This window comes from Artibeus jamaicensis, unplaced genomic scaffold (assembly GCF_021234435.1).
Source record: "Artibeus jamaicensis isolate MK-2021 breed Jamaican fruit bat unplaced genomic scaffold, CSHL_Jam_final scaffold_3151, whole genome shotgun sequence".
NCBI classification, from domain to species: domain Eukaryota; kingdom Metazoa; phylum Chordata; class Mammalia; order Chiroptera; family Phyllostomidae; genus Artibeus; species Artibeus jamaicensis.
In genome coordinates, this window is record NW_026522037.1 from 5100028 (window position 1) to 5119913 (window position 19886).

At 57.8% G+C, this 19886-nt stretch overlaps 1 protein-coding gene across 1 annotated transcript in view; it reads right to left on the reverse strand.

Annotated features, from left to right (window-relative positions):
- ERGIC1 (endoplasmic reticulum-golgi intermediate compartment 1) overlaps positions 1-19886 on the reverse strand; it is a 77965-nt gene that overhangs the window by 25665 nt on the left and 32414 nt on the right. Inside the window, exons 2-3 of the mRNA XM_053656926.1 lie at positions 13366-13427; positions 8769-8841 (exon numbers count right to left, since the gene is read on the reverse strand). Of these exons, the coding sequence (XP_053512901.1) occupies positions 8769-8841; positions 13366-13427 (135 nt within the window). The remainder of the gene's footprint in view (positions 1-8768; positions 8842-13365; positions 13428-19886) is intronic.

The following is a 19886-nucleotide window of genomic DNA, read 5'->3' on the forward strand; positions in this document are numbered from 1 at the left end:
CACTGGTAAACTTTCTTTTTCATATACAGTCACACAGGCGCAGGTTTCAGGGACAGGCACGTGGACGTCTCTGGGGGGAGGCATAGTTCGGGGGCAGGCGGCTCCCTGGACACCTTGACAGCCTGCTATCAGGGACGGCGGCGACACACTGTGATCTGTGAGCAACACCCGTGTATTTAGCCAACCCTCTGAGCACCTAGCCTGTCCGCACCAGAGTGACAGGAAGCAGACCCACGTGGTCTCAGCTTTCACGGAGCCCCCAGACCTCCAAAGCCTCCCAGGGACACAGCACCCACCATCCACGATCACAGGGCCCTGCTTGGGCTGGACCAGGTGGCTGACCTTGGGGGAGTGTCAGGTGAGGCTGAGGGTGAAGAGGCTGTCCTGGCAAAAAGGGAGGGGGCGCTTGGGACAGAGGCCTGGGAGTGTGAGGGCAGGGCTCACTGGGGAACTGAGTGAAGGTTGCTGTGGCTGCAGTGGGGAGCAGTCGTAGACTGGGTGGGGCCCAGGTCAGGGGGACCCCGAGCCCATGCTGACACTTTCGCACTTGAACCTGAGGCAGCTGCACTTTACTAGGCTCCCCCTGTCTGCTGCCAGGAAGGCTGATCGGAGGGGCCACTGTGCACTAGGGGGTCCAGACGAGAGGCTGCTGCAGGGTACAGGTGACGGATGGCGGCCTGGCCCGGGTGTGGTGGGGATGGAGAGGAGGGAAAGGGGTACAAGAGCAGGCAGGACTCGCGGACGGACGGCCTGAAGGTGGGCCCAGGGAAACACCCAGCAGACTGCCACAGAGTCTTCCTGGAACCACTCACTGGAAGAGAACCGATTGGTGGGAGGAAAGGCACCGTGTTCTGTGCGGCCCTGCTGAGCTCGAGGTGCCTGCGAGTGAACGCCGGGCAGCCGTGTCGGAAGCCTGGTGCCCAGGAAGCTCCCCACGGGGAGAGGCAGCGGAGCCTAAAGGCCAGCCCAGTGGGCAGCTGTGGGCAGAGCTCGAGGCGGCCCCTGGGGTCCCCCGCACGGGCTGTATGTCACATAAAGAGCTGCAGCGCTAAACAATCACAGAGCCTGGTTAACGCCTGCTTCTTCGGGAAAGAATGAGTCAGGCCGGGGCAAGGGCATTTTGACTTTACTGAGATCCTGTCCCTGTGCCCCAGCCCCTAGGGTGACACGGCTGGTGCTTGGTAAGAAATGGAGGGTTCAACAACATACCCGGGGCTCCTTTCCTTGTGGGGTCACAACCCCAGAAACAACAGAGGCCTGCATGGTTTAACCTTCAGATTTCAGGTCCTCCCGCCCATCCAGCCAGGAACGGCCCGATCTGCCCCTGCGAAATGTCCTGATGCCCACTCTGAAGGCAGGAAACTGAGGCTCAGAGAGGCTGAGTCCCACTCCCAACGTTACACAGCAGGAGATGGCTAAGCCGCCATTCCAGCCCAGGGCTGCCTCCCTCCTTCTTGTCCTCAGCATCCAGGGTCAAGGCAGAACACGAGGGGGCCCCGGCCCTCTGAGGCCCCAGCATGTGGGGAGGGGAGAGAAGGGCCTGGGCTTGGCAGGCTGCTGCCGTTGGCCCTCATCAAAAAACAGGAAGAACTCAGGAGCCCATGGGAGAGGACTGAGCAGGACCAGGGGCAGGTGCACTGGAGGAGGACAGACTGCACCACAGCCAAAGCTCCTCCTTAGTCTTTAGTGCCCAATGTCTACCCCGGCCTCAGATGGCAACTCAGGAGGGGTGTTGAGTAACAAGACTGCTCGGTGATTAACACGATGGTCACCAAGGGAGAGCCCGCGGCTTCCCTTCCCTGCCCAGTGAAACTCTTCCTTGAAGCTCCTCACCTCTCCCACCTGAAAGGCGGGGCCTGGAGCATCACTGAGGGATTGTGGGATGATGTCATCCCCTGGCAATCTGCTACAGGTGACCTCAGCTTGCAGAGCACAGTGAGTCCCAGGTGTGGCGCGCGGAGGTGAGCTCACTCTTGAGGCCCCAGGGGCCCTCGCCCAGGCCAGGGGCCCAGGCTCCCCAGCGCAGCCAGACAAAGGGGCTGAGGTACAGGGGAGGGTGGCGAAGGCCACTCACCTGCAGAGCTCGGTGACAGTCCTGTCCTGTAAGCCTAGACCTGGCCGCTCCCAGGCGCCTTCCTGAAAGCCCCAGGCTGTGTGGGGTAAACCACACGGTCACCTGGGCCGCCTGCCTGGGAGGTCAATACGGCCGCCTTCCGAGTACAAGGCCAATGTTCCAGGGCTGTTGGCTTCCTGCCACCCCCGGCCGGCTCCGAGAGCCCACTCACAGCCTTGCGTCACTCCGAAGGTTAGCGCCAGCTAACCGTCCTGCCTGGGGCCGAACCGATTTTAAATCATGATTTTAAGCGCCCCTTTGGAACTGAAATAAACACTTTTTTTGGACTCACTGTTGTTTGGAGACCCCCGTGGGCCTGGTCCCGTCACCAGCAAGGGTGATGATAAGACGCGTGCGACAGTGACAGGCAGTGACAGACAGGGCTCACCGCCTGGCCTTGCCACTGAGAGGCTGGGGGGCCTGGGCCCAGTGGCTTCATCTGCCTGAGGCTTGGTTCCTCCAACTTAAAACTGGGAAAGCTTTCAATGAAGTTTAAAGTTCCAATAGGCAAAACTAACCTATGCTAACAGAAGTCAGAATGTGGCGGGGTGGGGGTAGGGTGTTACTGACAGGGAGGGGCAGAGAGAACCTTCCTCCTGGAGGAGATGTGCTGTCTTGGGGTGGCGATGCGGGTGTGACGTCCACACAGGTGAACACCTGTCAAGTCTCGTCTTTAAGATGTGGGCACCTCGCCATCTGTTACGTACACCTCACTGGAAAGGGTGGGGGGAGGAATAAGAAGGATGGGAGGGAGAAGAGGGAGAAAGAAAATAAGGGGCTAAGGATCCGGCTGCCTCCCAGGGCTGTGTGAGGACCAGACCAGCGATGGAGCCATGGGCTGCCGGGCAGGGGCGTATGTCCCCCACGTGACCCTCAGGGTCACAGCAGGGGGAAGCCCAGGCTCTGCGCTAGACTCTGCCACCTCCTGGCCAACTGACCTCGTCCAAGGGGCTTTGCCCCCCTCAGCCTCAGTTTCCCCAGATCTGTAAGACGGGGACAATCAAAGACGTGGCACAGTCTTGGCTAACAGTAAGCATGTCCACTGCTGTTCCTGTCATTAATGTCAGCGTTTACCGAGAGTCCAGCGCACAGCATCACGGGGAGGACTGAATGTGCTCCCGAGGGTAAGGCGCCGAGCACAGCCCTGGTCAAGTCTAAGGCCATCATAAAAGCTGGCCCTGCTGATAACTCATCAAAGGACACGGCCCCATTCTGGGCGCCCAGGTGGTACTTAGATGCCATGCTGGGGCTTCCACATGTATCTCATTTAACACGCAGAACAAGCCAGTGTTGAATGGGGTTCCTTTCCTCTTTCCACAAGGACGAAGCCAGGCTCAGAGGAAGACAGGTAACGACTGGCCAAGAGGCAGGAAGAGGCAGGAAGAGGCAGAGGCAGGACCTGACCCTGAGACCCAGAGCCCCTGGAGCCCAGGGTGGCATTCCTTCCATTGAGAGACACTGGACAGGACGGGAAGTATTGAAGAACCAAAGGGCATGGCCTCCAAGTCCATCTGCAGGCCAGGTATCACTGTCTTTCTGATAATCTTCCGGTGCTCTTCAGATGCCCCACCCCCACGGCCTAAACATCCATAGGCTGTGGAGGTGCTCGGGGGGCCACACCCTGTGAGCCCCATAAGCCTCCCTCTGTCACCGCCTGCCACACCCCGTGGACATCTGACCCCCCATCCCCAGCAGAAGAGGGCTCGGCGCTGCCAGCCAGGAGCCGGGGCTCACGATCTCTGCTGACGGAACAGACGGGGGAGGCAGTCAACGGCACTGGCGGAGGAGCTGGGGGTGCATTCCGGGTGGGCGACGCCAGACAGCGTCGGGGAGTCTGGCGGATGGCGTAGGGGTGGGGGGGTGAGCCGAGACCATGTAGGGAGCAGGAGAGATGCCTGGGGAGGTATCGGTGAGGGGAGTGTAGGTGGAATGTAACGGAGGGCCTTGAAATTGTCAGCTGGGGCGTGAGTCTGATGACATCCATGGAAAACAATTTTTTATTTGCTTTTAGAAGAGCACTTGAATAGTTCGGATTCCTGCCCAAAGGCGCTGGCCTCCATGCTTAATAACTGGACTTAATGGAAACTTACACACATCAGTGAGGCCCGAGGCAAGGGCCTCGGTGGGAGGGGCGGGGAGGGACGCAGGTTATGCAATTACTCCCTGGTAGGTAATAATGCCCCCCAGATCAGCCCTCTGCAGACACCCCATCCTGCACCGACCCCGGCTCCATGGCTGTCACCCTCTGCCTGGGTCATCACCCAGCCTCCCCACCTGGGCCTTGGCCTCCAAGGTCACCTCCTCACAAGAAGTGAGCTTTCCCCCTGGCTGGTGTGGCTCAGTGGAGTGAGCCGGCCCGTGAAGCAAAGGGTTGCCGGTTTGATTCCCAGTCAGGGCACATGCCTGGGTTGCAGGCCAGGTCCCCAGGGTGGGGGGGCGGGTGTGAGAGGCAACCGCACATTGATGTTTCTCTCCCTCTCCTTTTCTTTCCCTTCCCCTCTGTAAAAATGAATAAATCTTAAAAAGAAAAGAAAAGATGGAGAGAGAGAGAGGTGAGCTTTCTGAGGCACAAGCCTGATCCTGTCACTCAGCTCAGAAGCCTTCAGCAGTCTTGCTGTTCCTTTCCCAAGAGCACAGTGACAACTGTGGCTGCCACCCAGCCCTGGCTCACAATCCGGGTCACCTCCTCATCCTGGTGAAGCCCCTGGCCTCCTTACCCTGGACCTGCTGGAGGAGCGTGTGAGGACACCGGTCAAGGTCACCTCCAAGTTCCCACAGTAGGCACTGCCCCCCTGGAGTCCCAACTGCCTGCTCAGCCACCTCACCTGGGGAGGGGGCACCCAAGTCCTCCAGTCAACTATTCGGACCAGGAAGCAGCGGCTCCCAGGGGCCCGGGGCAGTGGAAGTGCTTTGGGTAGAAAAGAGCTGGATGACAGGCTGGAGTGATGCGTGGGCATCAGACAGACTTGGGTTTGACTCTGGATCCACAACTCTCTAACCGAATTGTGGTTTTAGCCTCCTGCTGCCTCCGTTTCCCCAGCTGTAAAGCGGGGTGGACACTCATAGCAGTATCCATTTCAAGGGCCTTTGCGAAGATCGAATGAGCTGAGCAGGGTAAACTGCCAGCGCGGGGGGGCCGGCACCTGGTCATCTACTATCGAATCAGAACAGGAAATTATAATGAGTTGTATCACGACACCAATTATCAATGGAGAGCCCCAATGGCTACGGTTCCTCATCGTAAATCCCCGTCACATTAATAATAAAAGCAGCCAGAACCTGGGCAGTCAAATGCTGCAATGTTCTGTGGCCACGTTCTCCAAGGGTGGGGTGGGGCAGGGCAGGGGGGAGGTGCGGTTTGCTCCCCAGCACCTCCCAGCACCCTGTGGGGCCACTTTCCCCAGCATAATGAAAGGCCTGTCCAGGGCCCAGGTTGGAGTCCAACCACTCAGACAAACAGGCCTCTCTCCCACCCGGCCGGGTCAGAATAGCGTCTTATGTCACCGTTAACCACAGGCCCGCATTGGAGCCATGTTGGTCCAACCAGCGGTGACCTCATTTCCTTAGGTTACAATCTCATGGCGGGCGGGAGACTGACCCACTTCGGTCACACAACTGCCAGGGTGGGCCAGCCGCTCCGAGAAGGAAACGAACTGTGACCTTCCCGAACCAGCAGGGCTCCGCAGGGGGCAGACAGGCTCCTGAGACAGGAAGGACACCAAAGGCACAAGCTCCCTCCCTCTGCACCTCTCTGGTGCCCTCAGTTCTCACCCGTGCACACTCCCTCTGGGCAACATCTGTACTGTGATTCTGTGGCCACACAGACAAGGGGGCACTAGGGTCGCTGCATGCCGTAAATGGGGCCCCAACAGGTCTCTCTTCTTGTCCCCACTCCCCCTGACCTCCAGCCACACGCACTGCGAATGGAAAAGTGCGTGTTAGCCCAGGGCTGGACCCTCCGTGAATAGCCTCTTGTTTTGATTTCTTCCCTCACCCTCCTCTTTCTCCCCCTCCAGGGACCTGGTGGGAGGGGCCAGGATGCCCCCAGGGGCCAGGAAGAGGAAGTCCCAGGGAGGGGACGGGGCAGGGTAGCGGGAACGTGGTGCTGTTGGGAAAGGAGAGCCCTGTCTCGGGTACACAGAAGGACCTGTCCAGGCTTGCTAGAGTGGCCTTTCCCCTGCAGGCGAGGCCCCGCCTGCTCCAGACGCAGGCTCTGACGTCCGTCCGCACTCTCCTGCCTGGGGCCGGGGCCTCAGCACCCTACCTCACTGTGCGCTGAGCTGACAAATGAGGTTGCTCAGCCACCCTCCCGATGTCAGCAGGAGGCGAGGGAGGCCTGTGCTTAACTCAAGGGAGGGGACCAGGAAATAAGCATTCAGGGGCTCTTATCACCTGGGAGGTGCTGAGCGGCCTCCCCACCCCGTAGTGTTAGATGGGGAGTGAATACACAGTGAGTAAGTGCAAGAAGAGATACAAATCTGTTGGCATCAAACGCTACAGTAGGTTCCTCATTTACTTGCACTTCCCGGGGGGTTGCGTTTTCACAAATGGAAGTCAGGACCACCTCCACCAGCCAGAAGAAGACGCCTAGGTGGTCCGGTCCCAGACCGGCAGTATCTCGAAGTGTGCCTCCGTCTTGGGCGAGCCTCCCAGCACACCACACCCCTTCTCCTTCTGTGGCCTGCTTGGTCTCTTCATTCAGAGCCTTACCACGAGCTGCTAGGTCCCAGAGTCCCCTGCTGCCATTTTCAGCCCCTCTGAGCATGGAACCACAGGGCAGCGAACAAGGCAGGCCTGGCCCCAGCTTCTGGGGCTCAGGGCTGAGGGCGATCCCGGTTAACACGCAGCTGCGTCCAGGGCCTGGCCTGACTTAGCCCCGCCTGCTCCCTGCTCTGCCCCCTCCCCGGCTCGCGCTGCACCAGCTCTCCGGCTCGCGCTGCACCAGCTCTCCGTCTGCACTTCACAGGCACCGGGGACCCTGCCTCTGGGCCTTTGCACTTGCTGGTGCCCTTGCCTGGGACATGTAAAGCCTCCCACCGGGTGCCCAGGGCGGGGGGTGGTCAGGGCCCCCTCTCTGCTACCGTCATATGTGTACTCCTCTCATCTTGCTCAGAATAGGAGGGGCCTGCAATGTTCCTCCCAGGGAACAGGGGGCAGCCCGGAGGGGCCAGCAGGTGCCTGGCACACAGGTCCTTTGTAACGCCCCTTACTGCTCTCCCTGCTTGCACCTCCAACCCACGATGGGGTGACCCCTAGACATGAATGGTCCTAATGTGCACAGGTGGGAAGACACTTGACTCGGACAGGTCACCCCCCATTAGGGGCTGGGTGTGGAGGGGGATGCACAATCCTTTCTCTGACCTCCGCATGGTTGGGGGTGGGGGTGCAGGTCACATCTCTGGAAGCAGCTAAGCCTCCCCAGGCCTGGAAGGGAGTGTGTCTCTGATCCACCGTCCCTTGTTTCACCAGCAAGGCTGAGAGGCCCAGAGAGGTTCAGCAACTTGCCCAAGGTCACACAGGAAAGTGAGTGCAGACCTGGCCCTGGGTCTCCCAATCCTTATCCAGTGTGTTTCCCATCACTCTGTGAGGTCCCCTGGGCATGGGTACCATCGGGGTTGAACACAGGAGCAGAGGGACAGGGAAAGCCAATCCTGTCACACCTCGGAGGGCAGGAAGCTACATTCAGAAACAGGTTAAAAAGAGGCGAGACCAGTAGGCCCCAGGTGCCACCTCCTAATGGCATGGCATGGACCTCAAGCAAGTGGCCTGCCTGTCTGTGCCTCAATTTCCTCACCTGTACGGAGGAGACAACTGGCCCTGGGGCTGTGGGAGGGTCAAAGGCAGTGACACTCTTACAGCGACCAGGCCCATCGGGGACTGAGCAAGCTGTGTTTTCAATTTCCTGGTGCCTCGTGGCTGAGGAGGAGGCCAAGAAAACCAAGGAATTCCGTGAGTAAAAGAGAAAATTCCAGTGTTGAGCAGGAGCGCGAGTGGCCAGGGCTCAACCCCTTGACGACCTTCTCCGCTGCAAACACAGAAACAAAGAGACCCGGAAGCCTCCAGCCTCGGCCAAGGCAACAAGCTCCAGGCCCCGACTCCATCTCAGAGGGGCGTCCGAGGAGGCCATGGCTAAATCATCCCACTGGCATCTGGGTTCCACGCGGCCCAGAGGATGTGCTAGGAATTGGGGACGGACTCACAATGCGTCAGTCTCGGCCAGGAAGCCCACACTGATTCCTCACGGAGCGTGGGCCTGAGAACAGGGCAGGGGGCTTAGCCCAGGGGGCGTGGCCCCTCGGCTAGGAAGTCGCGCTGATTCTCTGAACTCTTCCAGCTTTGACTTGGAATGACCCCGGGATGAGTCAGAGGGGCAAAAACAGCAAATGTGCTCTGTGTATTTGGGGACCGTTCTGTGCACACGAGGACAGAGGCGGCCTCCCACAGCGTGGAACCCGAGCTTCCTCCTCAGCTGTAATGAAGCAGCATTCGCTTCTGCTCTGACTTTAAAACCCTTTTAAGAAGCAGAAGGGCGGCAATGCCACGGGCTCGGAAAGGGAGTTGAGAGGCTCTGAGGTTCCCCTCTGTTTTAAAGCCACTCCCCCTTCCCTTCCGGGAAAGCTCTGGAATGCACTGGGGGAGGTGGGGGGTAACTTACACTTCTGTGGTGATGAATCCGGTGAGCTCTGAGAGGAAGAGGAAGAGGATGAAGAGGCAGCAGCAGATAGAGACTGCAAGAAACAGAGAGATGCACAGTAAGGGCAGAGGGCACTGACCGGGGCAGCTGGGCTCTCCCCGGGCCTCCCCGCCTTCTGCCCTCAGGGGAAAGCTGCTTAGAGAGAGGGGGAGAGGCTCCCCTTACACAGCCCCCAAACCCCCTTCCTACTGTTGGTCTCAGTGAGAAGCAGCCCTGCTTCCAGAAAGGGAGCCCGACCCTCCAGGGTGCGCCCAGCCCCCTAACAGGCAGAGAGTCCCAGGCCAGCCCAGCCCTCTTCCAAAAGAGCAGGTTCACACAGAGTCAAATACAGAGCCCTCCTGCCTCCCTGCTTCCTGGGCTGCGCCTGCTCTATGTATCACCACCCCCCACGGTGCCACCCACAGTGCGCCCGTGTCCCTATCAAATGTAGGAAATTGAGGACTGCGAGCTCTGTGCTTCAAGGGGAGGGACCGTTCTCTGTGGACCTGAGGAATGGCCCCAGTTGGAGACGCAGAGAGGGGGACCAGGCTCCGGGGCTGGCCCCTGCGTGTGTTGGGAGCTTGGCTGCCTGGCTGTTGCCAATGCTGGGGCGTGTGGCCCTGTAGTGGCGCAGGACACAGCCAGCGTCCCGGAGTCCGGGCCTCCGCTCACCTCCAGGCCTGTCTCCTAACACGCCCCCAACGTCCCACCACCCAGCCACGCTGAGCCACATGCTGGTCCCAAACCGTGCGTCCCATTTCGGTCCCTCTGCCCAGACTGGCTTTCCCATTGTCCCTCCTCCTCTGCCGTCACCCTCTGTGTGGCAAACTCCTCCTCACACTTCCAGGAGAGGCCCTGCTCCAATGTCCCTTCGGCGGGGAAGCTCACCCCGTCCCCAGAAGAGGAGCTGGCTCCCGCTTCCTCCGTGCTCCCAGCCTCTGCTGGAACACCTGCCACATCCAATGGCTGCCTGTGGCTGTGTCTCTTAGTGGACTGATGTCCCGGGAGGCGAACACTCCAGCCTGCACAACGGGCCCCTAAGTTCTCCCTCTGTCCAGATCGGAGGTGGACAGAGGGCCAGCAAGGCCTCTCTCTGAAACCTGTGTGCTTCATTCAAGGCTCTGAGGGAGCCTGGCCAACCCGCCCAGTGGACACCATGAGCCCCAGGCCTGCGTGGCTGGAACCCACGTGTCCAACAGCCCTGACCACTCCAGCTCCATGTCTGCCCCCCTCACCCTGTCCCCAGACTGGGAGGACACAGACTGTCCCAGCATCGCCGTGGCCTCAGGGTCCGGCACGGTATCCCGCTCAGAGGAGATGTAAAATAAATCTTCGCTGAATAAGTGACTGAAAAACTCGAAGGCCAGGTTGGAGGTATTTCGGCCAGAAAGGCCGTCGGATAACTGAAGATGGACGAGGGTTTTTCAATCCACATTCGGGTAAGAGGCTGAGGCTCTCTGACTCCAGACTTCCTCCGAGACTGACTCAGGGCCCCGGGACGATGCAGACGAGTGGGCAACCCGGTGCAGCCAGCAAAGGGGCGAGGGGTCTAAGACCCACGGCTCCGTGGAGTCAGTGAACTCGTCCAAGGCCACGGGGCCGTTTCAGGGGAGGAGGCCAAATCCAAACCCAACCTGGGTCTCCAGGGCCCTCGCTGGCTTCTTCAGTTGTTAACAGTGCTTATCACAGGGCAGGGAGATGCTTCTGTGTCCGCCGTGGCGCGCGCTCCTCTGGAACAAAGATTGAAGCCCATTCATCACCGTGGCCCCAGTTTTGCCACGGGGCCTTGCCTGGTTAATAAATACTTGCTCACTAAATGGCAGCACAGGGCTCGCTTCCCAGGCCTCACGCCTTCCCTCCTGTGTAAGGGAGTTGGCTGCCAGGCACGCTGTGACCGGGACCGCAGAACACGCAGTGTCTGGGAGGGCCATGCAGGGCACCTGCTAACGTACAGCACACGGGCCCTGTGACCCAGTGACCCCTCGTCCAGGAGAGGTACCTTACAGAAATAACCCTACAAGGACACAAAGAGATACGGACAAGGATGTGTGTGATAAGAATAAAATGAATTCAGCCCTAGCTGGTGTGGCTCAGTGGACTGAGTGTCAGCCTGAGAATCACGGAGTGGCCGGTCTGATTCCCAGTCAGGGCACATGCCTGGGTTGTGGGCCAGGTCCCCGGTGCGGGGCACACAAGAGGCAACAATGCATTGATGTTTCTCTCCCTTTCTCCCTCTTCTCCGCTCTCTAAAATAAATAAACAAAATCTTTAAAAAAAAAACACTTAAAAAATGGAATCAGCAATGTCCACCCTCTGCGGGCTGCTTACATCAACAGCGGGTCACCCAGATAACGTGACAGGACACAGCTGGAAGGAGTGTCGCGGCCAGTTGTGTGCTGGTGTGAGGTGTCCCGGACCAACCCGCTGAAAGAAGGGCTGGGAAGACAGTGAACACAGCCTGCGTGCGTCTGTGCTGGGAACAGCAATACACGCGTATCCAAGCCTGACGATATGTTTAAAAAATTCTAGAAGGATGCACACCTGCGAGCTAAACACGCCCACTCGGGTGAGACTGCAGACAGAGAAGTGGTCGGAGCTGTCGGCTGGAGTAGGAAGGGGACAGGCCCGGGGTGAAGTTTTGGGTGCGGGTTCACAAAACAGCTGAACAGGTAGACAAACGAGCCCCTTTCCTCCCACGTCCCCCGAATAGCCTTTCTGTGGGGACCAAGGCGCCAAGCGTCACATCTCCTGCGGTCACAGACCTCCATGGGCTACGGGCTCCAGGAGAACGGTGCTAAGCAGAGGAGTGTCAACCAGGCACGTGCCCCGCACTTGACAGGCGTGATGTCCTTTAATGCCCAGATCAGGAAACTGAGACTCAGAGAGGGCAAGCAACCAGCCCAAGGTCGCCCAGCTGCTAAGTGGGAGCAGGGACCCAGTCCTGCCGGACTCCAGAGCCTGCCCTGGTCCAGAAGGTAGACACAGCTTCAGTGAGCTGAGCTGGAGATGGGGAGAGCTGGGCAGGGCCAGCCAGGGTGCGGGGCCTCTGAGACCATCGCTACCCCTGGTGACAGCCTGCCCTGGGAGGCCACAGCGGACTCCAACCCAAGTGCCTGACCCCAGGGGAGGTCCCCCTCCACACCACACACTGGAGAGGCCCACTGAGTCCCAGTCTGACTCTATCTTTTGCAAACTGTGACACACGAGGCTAAGCCCATCTCTCCTCTGGAAAACGAGGGCCAATCACTCCCGCTTGCACAGTACTTTTGTTTATTTTGATTTCCCCAAATTAACTTTTTAATGTGGAGTAATACTGGATACAAAGATGGTACAGAAAGTTCCCACACACCCGGCTCCCAGCTTCCCCTTCTGTTAACATCTGGCAGGTTTGTCACAGGGAAACAATGACATGGTCCAGTACTATTACTACACAAGTGACAGGCTTAGGTCACCAGTTTCCCCACCGGTGACCTCTGCTTGTGCTGGGAACCGGTCCAGGGCCTCACACAGCACACTCAGCCTCCGCGTGTCCTCGGTTTCGAATCCGTGCCAGCTCCCCGGCCTCCCCCTGGTCCTCATGAGGGTCCTGTAGGAAGTCCCCCTCTCTGGAGCTATCTGACGTGTCCTCGTGATGAGACCAACTGGCTGCTGGTTCTGGGGGAAGGTCGCGTACCAGCAGGAGGCTGTGACATCATCCTATGGCAACTCACTGGCTGGTGCTCACCTTCACCCCTCAGTGAAGGTGCTGTTCCAGGCGTGTCCGCAGTCACGGGACTGTGTTCCTTTCCCATCGCATCTCTTAAAAATCGAGTCACGGAGGCCAGCCCACACTTCAAAAGAAGAGAACTAGGCGCTCACTCCTGGGCAGGGACGCATTCTTCTGCATTGTCTGGAATTCTTCCATGAGGCAGATTCCGCCCTTCTTCCCCGTTTACTTAGATCAGTGTGGACTCACGGGCCTTTCCCTCATTCTCTGGGCGGCGAGCGGATGCTGCCGACATCTATTCTGACGCTCAAACTGCCCAGCCTTGGCCTCTGGGCGCTGCTGCCCAGGCAGGTTCCCGCGTCCCCCTGACACACCCCATCTTTTTTCTTCCCTCCGGGCTCTTCCGGGCTCTTCCGGGCTCTTCCGTGCCCTCTGGCACACAAGGAGCCGCAGGCGTGTTTTGTCTCCTTCCTGCCCAGCCCCCGGAAACCAGCCATTTCTCCAAGGAGCCCTGTCCTTTCATTGAAGAGTATTTCAAACCCCAAATCGGAGTGAGGTTTTTAGTTTTTTGAATGGTGAGAAACATGCTTATGTCCAAAGTGCAAACAATTTAAAAGGTCAGGCTCTTCCTGACCCCCCGCATCAGGCCCCTGACCCCCCGCGTCACCCCCCAGGGCGGCCACTCTGCGTGAGGTCTGGTTCTCCCTCCAGAACCAGGCGCTGCCTGATGCCTTGGACCAGGGGCCTGGCGAGACGCCCGTCATCTCTCCCCACTTCCTGTCTCTCCGTTCAGCCCCGGCCCAGCAGTTCTGCAGGGGGAGGGGGCCCGGGGCTGGGGGTGGGGAGGGGCGGGGGCAAGACGGGGCTACTCACTAATGGCCCCGGTGTACGTCGGCTGCGTGAGGTCCTTGGGCACCTTCCTGTAGATGTCAAACCTGCAGAGAGCAAAGGGGGCAGGGGTGAGGTGGCCACGAAGGGCTGGCCTTGGGCAGCAGGGGACACGGGGCGGCCGGTGAGCCATGTGGCTCAGCACGTCACGCCTCTTCCCAGAACCAGCTCCTCCAAGAGGCCTGTGGGACACCCCCTCTGATGGGTCCCCCACACCCACACTGCCCTTACCCTTGTCGAGCTGGCTCATGACTCTTATCAGCACCTGAGAGGCCCTGGACCCCCATCTGGTCTGGTTTCTTGGCTGGTTTTTCCCCATCAGAAGGTCGCCCCCCTGAGGGCAGGGACCTGGTGAGGTTCTGTCCCCCCTGCCACACCCCCGGACCCCAGCACAGGCCTGGCGCACAGTGGGCCCTCAACAGGTGTTTGTGGAACACACTGAGCCCCCTGAGGGAGCGTGGGGCTTCTCCGACAGTGAAGAGAGCGGGGGAAATCAGACTTTCCTGAGTGCCAGGGTGTCACCTCTCCGCCTCACCGTCCGGTCCCTGCAGCCTGCCTCTTACAGACTCTTCTCGACTCCAAGGCACGAGGCTGACCCAAAACACTGCCAGGGCCACCCTCTCAGTATCAGGTTGTGATGGCTATGGCTCTGTGTGACGTGGGCTCCGCTCCCGGCACCGAACGGATGCCTCTCTTTCACAGGGGTCCCAACAGAGCAGGCATGGGTCATGGGGTGTGGCGGAAGGACTTGGGGTTGGGGACTCAGAGAGACTCCATGGGTCCAAATCTTGGCCAGTTTTCTTCCTCACCGTGTGACTTTAGGCAAATAATGCCACCTCTCTGTGCCTCAGTTTCCCTGTCTATAAACAAACAGGGCTACTCCTCCCAGACCTGCCAGGCTACTGAGAGGAGGAAGGGACAAGCGTCTGGCAGACCTGCCGTGGAGTGTTCGCAGGGAAAGCTCCTCGTGCACTTGGCTCCCACCGCTGCCCTTGGCCCCGAGCAGCCAGCTCTCCCATGCAGAGTTCCACCAATGGGGCCCTAAGTCCATACACAAGGTTCCCAGGCTCTCTGGCTAGAGCCTGGCTTGGTAAAGAGCCACTGCCCTGGGCCTGCTGGGTAACGGGCTAGCGGCCCACTAACCCACTGCAGTGATCTGGACGTCTTGCGTAGGCTCGGATACTTGACTCTCGTGTGCTCACTTTAATCGCAACTGTGCTAGCTTCCTGAGACCTCAGGGGCCAGGCAGTTCCCACAGGCTGCCCAGTAAAAAGGTACTACCTTCTCTCCTACATGCTCAGCCAGGTACTTGGGCCCCGGAGGGCACCAGAAACTGGGGCTGGGAGCGCAATGGCGGGGAGGCGGGAGGGGTATAACCATGTGACTCAGCCACCCATATCTAGTCACCTCCCTTATCCTGAAAATGCCGACCCCTTTCATGCAATAGGCGTAGGAGAGATAAGAGCAGGTACTGCAGGGTCAGCCTGCCTGGGCTCAAAGGTGACTCGGTCACTGTGTGACCTGGCGCACGTCGCTTACTCAACCCCCTTGGGCCTCAGTCCCACCGTCTGTAAAACGGGGCGACAGTTGTACGCATCTCGAAGATGGGGGTGAGTGCCCGGAGAACTGGAGCACGTGAGGCACTTTGAACAAGCCTGGCGCCCAGGTACTGCCTGAGTACCGCTGCTACTCTTATGGATGCTAGTTTGAGTAACATTTACCAGCACCGACTACCTGCTGGGCGCTCTTTTAGGCACTAGGACATGGAGATAAAATCAGCCCTGTGTGCCTGTGGGTTAGCAGCAGAGACAAAGAAAATGGAAAGAAAAGAAAAGGTGAGGTTGGGGTGGGAGTGGTGGGGAGTAGGTTCCCCCACGGGGTCAGCTGGAGGCACCTGGGGAAATCCGGGAAGCTTCTTGTAAGAGGTGGCGTCTGAGCAGAGCAGGAGGATAGGAGGAAGGTGGGTGCAGGCAAAGAGCAGCCCAGACAATAAGAATAGCAAAAGCAGGAACGAGAGAAGGGCGGATCCGGTGTGATGGAGGCTTTGCTCCCTTGCACGTGGTACCAGGCTGGGAATGGAGGGAGCTGTCCCTGGGAGCCGGGGAGGGGCCCACGAGCCACTTCCTGGTCCAGTTAATACCAGTCACCATCCTGGGCCCACAGACCAAAACTGGGCCTCGCAGTTGAAACAGTACAGGGACCATCATTTCAACAGTGGAAGTTTTAGGGGAGGTCAAAGGCTGCCCAGGGTGACAAGGCGGGGGTGGCCAGGAGGACAGCATCAGAACCAGGTAAGGGTGAGGAGGGAGGAGGAGTTACATACAGGGGTGGGGGGGCAGATTAAGTAAGTGAATACAGTGAGGGTGATGAGAGCCAGGTACCTCACTGTTGGGGCAGGGACTGAGAGAAAAGCAGAATAAACCCTGGGGAATTAGCGTGGAGATGGAACAATCCCTGTGAATTCACGGTTTTCAACACACGAGGTACAGAAATATCCCTGTGGGTGTATACACACCACAGCACTCATACTTCCCAGCTCGCTCCACAGAGAGGGTCCGGAGTGACAGACAGATCACAGACCCATCTGGCGCTGACATCTTCGCTTCTAAATATCCTTCTTTACTCAAAGAAATCAGCATTTTGGAGAAATGGCTAATTCTAGGGCAGGCAGGGAAAATACAAGATGAACTTGGAGCATGATGATATGTCAGAAAGCAAGAAGGCGTCCAAAACAGGATGGGGACCTATCAAAAGGATGAGAAGCCACTTAGAGGGGCCCCCACGGGCCAGAGAAAGGCCAATGTGAACACCACTCAGTCATCACGGTAAGAGACCATAACCATAACCCCGCTGGCTAACACAGGGAGCCCACAATCTATACGGATAAAAAGAAATGAGTAAAATCAGGCATTTGATGAGAAACTGGGCATCTCCATTCCTTCGAAGCACCCCCCCCACCAAATCCTTGCTCACTACAAAAGGAAAAAGTGTGAGTGTACAGGGGAGAAACTCAGCAGACATCAGGGTGACCGAGTGACTGTCACTGGGAGGAGACACGTCATGTGCCTTCTGATGGGACACACTGAGGAAGGTATGCATCACTCCTGCCGAGCCGTCACTCCAAATGCACACCCTCGGGAGAATCACGGGAAAAGAGCCAGGAAATCCACACTCACGGAGGGTCGTGTTTCAAAATGCCCGGCCAGCACTCGTCCAAACGACCCAGGTCGGGAAGGCCAGCGAAGACTAAGGGACCATCCGAGATCGGAGGCGGTGGAAGAGACGCCACACCCAAGTCCCGCGGGATCTCCCGAATCACAAAGCGGACAGCAGTGGGACAACTGATGGGATCTGCGTTAGATCTGAGGATTAGTTTGTACAGAGTGCCGTTTCCTTGGCTTTGAGCGTGGTATCTGGTTATATCAGATGCTAACATTTCAGGAAACTGGGCAAAGGGCACAGGGGAGGTTTCGGTAATATGTCTGCCAATGTTTTGGAAAGTCTAACCATTATATCAAAATGAAAAGTTAAACGTGTTTTAATTTAATGGAAGTTTTCAAGAATATTTTCAGAGTGAGATACCATGTAAAGAATCCCATCCGGCCTCCTCTTTTCGATACTGCCCGTCCCTATAGGCCTCTGAATTTGAAGGGCTGGCTTAACTAACGTTTGTCGAGTCTCCTTGGTGTTCAGGAGAGTGAGTCTTGGCTGGGGGTAGGAAGGGGCGGGAGCCTGGTGAACACGGGTCTAAGAGAGGAGGTTAGACTTAGACCAGACTACAGGAGGCAACGGCAAGCCAAGGAGGCAGATGCTGCAGAACGGCACAAAACCAAGGTCACTGCCAGCCCTTGCTAGGCTGCTTCCCACACGTCCTTGAATTTAATGGTCACAATAATCCTGGGAGACGCCGATAACCCATTTGCTCAGAGAGAAGACAAAGTTTAGCGTAAGCAGCTTGCTCCAAGGCGTCAAGTCTGTGATTAGCAAAGCTGGGATTCAATCCCAAGTCCAAGTGTGTAGGCTGTGGTCCTTCCACCACCTGTATTCGTAGAAATCAGTTTAAAGCTGTTATTGGTCAATTGAAGTCTCAAGGTTTTATCTCTTTTTCTGAAGATGCTGCCCCATAGCACGTGGAATCTCCTGGAAGACAGGGACCAGTTCAAAACACGTTCACCCCTCCAACAGATTTCCACTAAGCACCTATTGGCAGTGCCCTTGATGTTGGGAAAACGAAAGCGGTCAAGGCAGACACAGCCCCTGCCCTCATGCCTTTGGGTCCCTGTTCAGAACATTCTCTAACCATAATCCCATTCCCACGCCACAAAATCCAAGCTGGGGAGCGGTCGCAGGGTAAATGGAGAGCTGAAACGGACCCGGGGTTCAGAGCTGACCACAAGCCGGTGAGTCAGCAGTGAACGTCACTGAGAAAATGGGCCACAGGGAAGACGGTGAGAACCCAGGCATGTGACAGACCAGGAAGTGAGCCGTCCTCCTGGGCTCCCATCAGCCAGCCCCTCGCTGCGGGGATGCGGTATGGAGATGAGCTGTGACCACTCACTGTCACATGAATGTGGGAGAAAGGACAAGCAGAACGGGGAGGGGGGAGGGATGCTTACTAAGTGAGCACCTAGCCTATGCCAGGCCCACGCTAGGCCCCAACCAGCACGTGCTCGTCCCGTTTTCGCGGCCAACCCACGAGGCAGGGATTGTGAACCCATTTTGGACAGAAGGCTCAGAGAGCCAGGTGATTCAGCTAAGCTCGAGCACCTACCAAGGGCAGCTGCAAGGATGGGAATCCAGCCCTAACTTGCGTTCTTGCTGCTGTCCCCAACAATGCGGGGACAAACCAGGGCCACTTGGGTGGAAAATACTTCTTGGGAAGAAAGGTTTAAAGACCTGGAATGGCTTGGGCCTCAAACAGAGAAAGCTAAACGATGGACTTTTGATGGCTGTCAAATAATAAACGCCCGTCCTTGGACCTCCCACCGGACCCCGAGTTTTTCAAGGGCAGGACCTGGTCTCTCTGCTACCTGGCCCTGCCCACTCCAGGCCCTTGGGGAACCGAAGGGAATGAATGAGTCCGTGAGCAAACTGCACAGAGACAAGGCGCCTGGCAGGGTGAGGATGAAATGGGCAGTTGGGGAAGCTTGAGGACAGGTCCCCGGGGCTCTTCTACTTTTGTGGATATTTTGAAATTCACTTTGCCAGGAGAACAGGACCAGGGTCTGGGGCAAGGTGGGCTAGAGGTTCATTGACTGCTGGCCCAGAATCCGAACACAGAGACCCTACGGGGCCTCCTGATTTCAACGCTCTGCATTGCCCGGTCTGGAAGGGACTCGGAGATCGGGGTGCCCACTCACTCTGCAGAGAACAGAGCGGAAGCCCCGAGAAGAGGGGTGACTGGCCCAGGTCAAGGCGCAACTCATCTCGGAGTGTTTAAGACAAAAACAAGCCGGTGAAAAGCTGGCAAAATCCTTGTTCCCTCTCATGTTCTCGAAAAGGCATTGCCAGTGGTTCTCAGGCAGGGGCGATTTTGTCCCATCGGGGACATCTAGCAATGTCTGGGGACGTTTCTGGCTGTCACCCTGGGGGTGCTGCTGGCACCTGGCAGGTAGAGGCCAGGGGTGCTAATAATCATCCTAAGATACACAGACCCCACAACAAAAGATTATGGGCCATAGCACTGAAGCAGGGAGACTCTGTTGCACCCAGAACAGAACTTCCCACGTGGGAAGCTCGTTTTCCACGGAGCCTACATTCTCACCGAGGCATCGGCTCCCACTGGGAGAAGTCGGGGCTCCAGCCTCAACCGCCCCTCACGGAGACCAAGAATCTGGACTCAGCACTCCCGCCCTCTCCCTTTCTGCTCTGTGCCCGAGAAGGCAGAGTTTACTTGGAAAAAAAAAAAAACAAAGCAAAACTGGACAAAGGCCCCAACAGGGAGCAAATAAAGTCGACCTGGGCTTGTGACTTACTCTAGTGATACAGGAAATACAAACATCACTTCGTGTGACCAAAAAGGTGCCGAACCCGGGCCTCTAACCTTGCTATTCTTTAGGACACAACGCATTTCTGAGGTGAAACATACATCAGCATCAGAAGTCAACAAGCATTCACTTAACAGAAATTTCGCAGTGGGGACCCCAGCTGGCCCACAGGGCGAGGGAGGCGGTGAAACCTCACCTAAAATAAACAGAGGGGAACTGCCACTGGAAACGTCTGACTAATGGGGCTCTTCTGTCATGTCTTTTCATAGCAGAATGCCTCAGCTTGGCTATTTTAACGTCTGCTGCTGGGGACCACACTTCTCCGGGCTCCTGTGGATGCTTCTCCCATCGCTCTGTGGTCCGCCCTATGTGGGCGGCGCCCGGGCGAGCGCCTGTGATGTCACTGTTTCCAAGGTTTCATGAAATCAGACGCCATTTAGGAGCAAGTCATTGGAAGTGGTGGGTCATGCGTCCCCAAAATAGCCAGCGAGGGTTTTCGTTGGCACTTTGGCCTGGTCA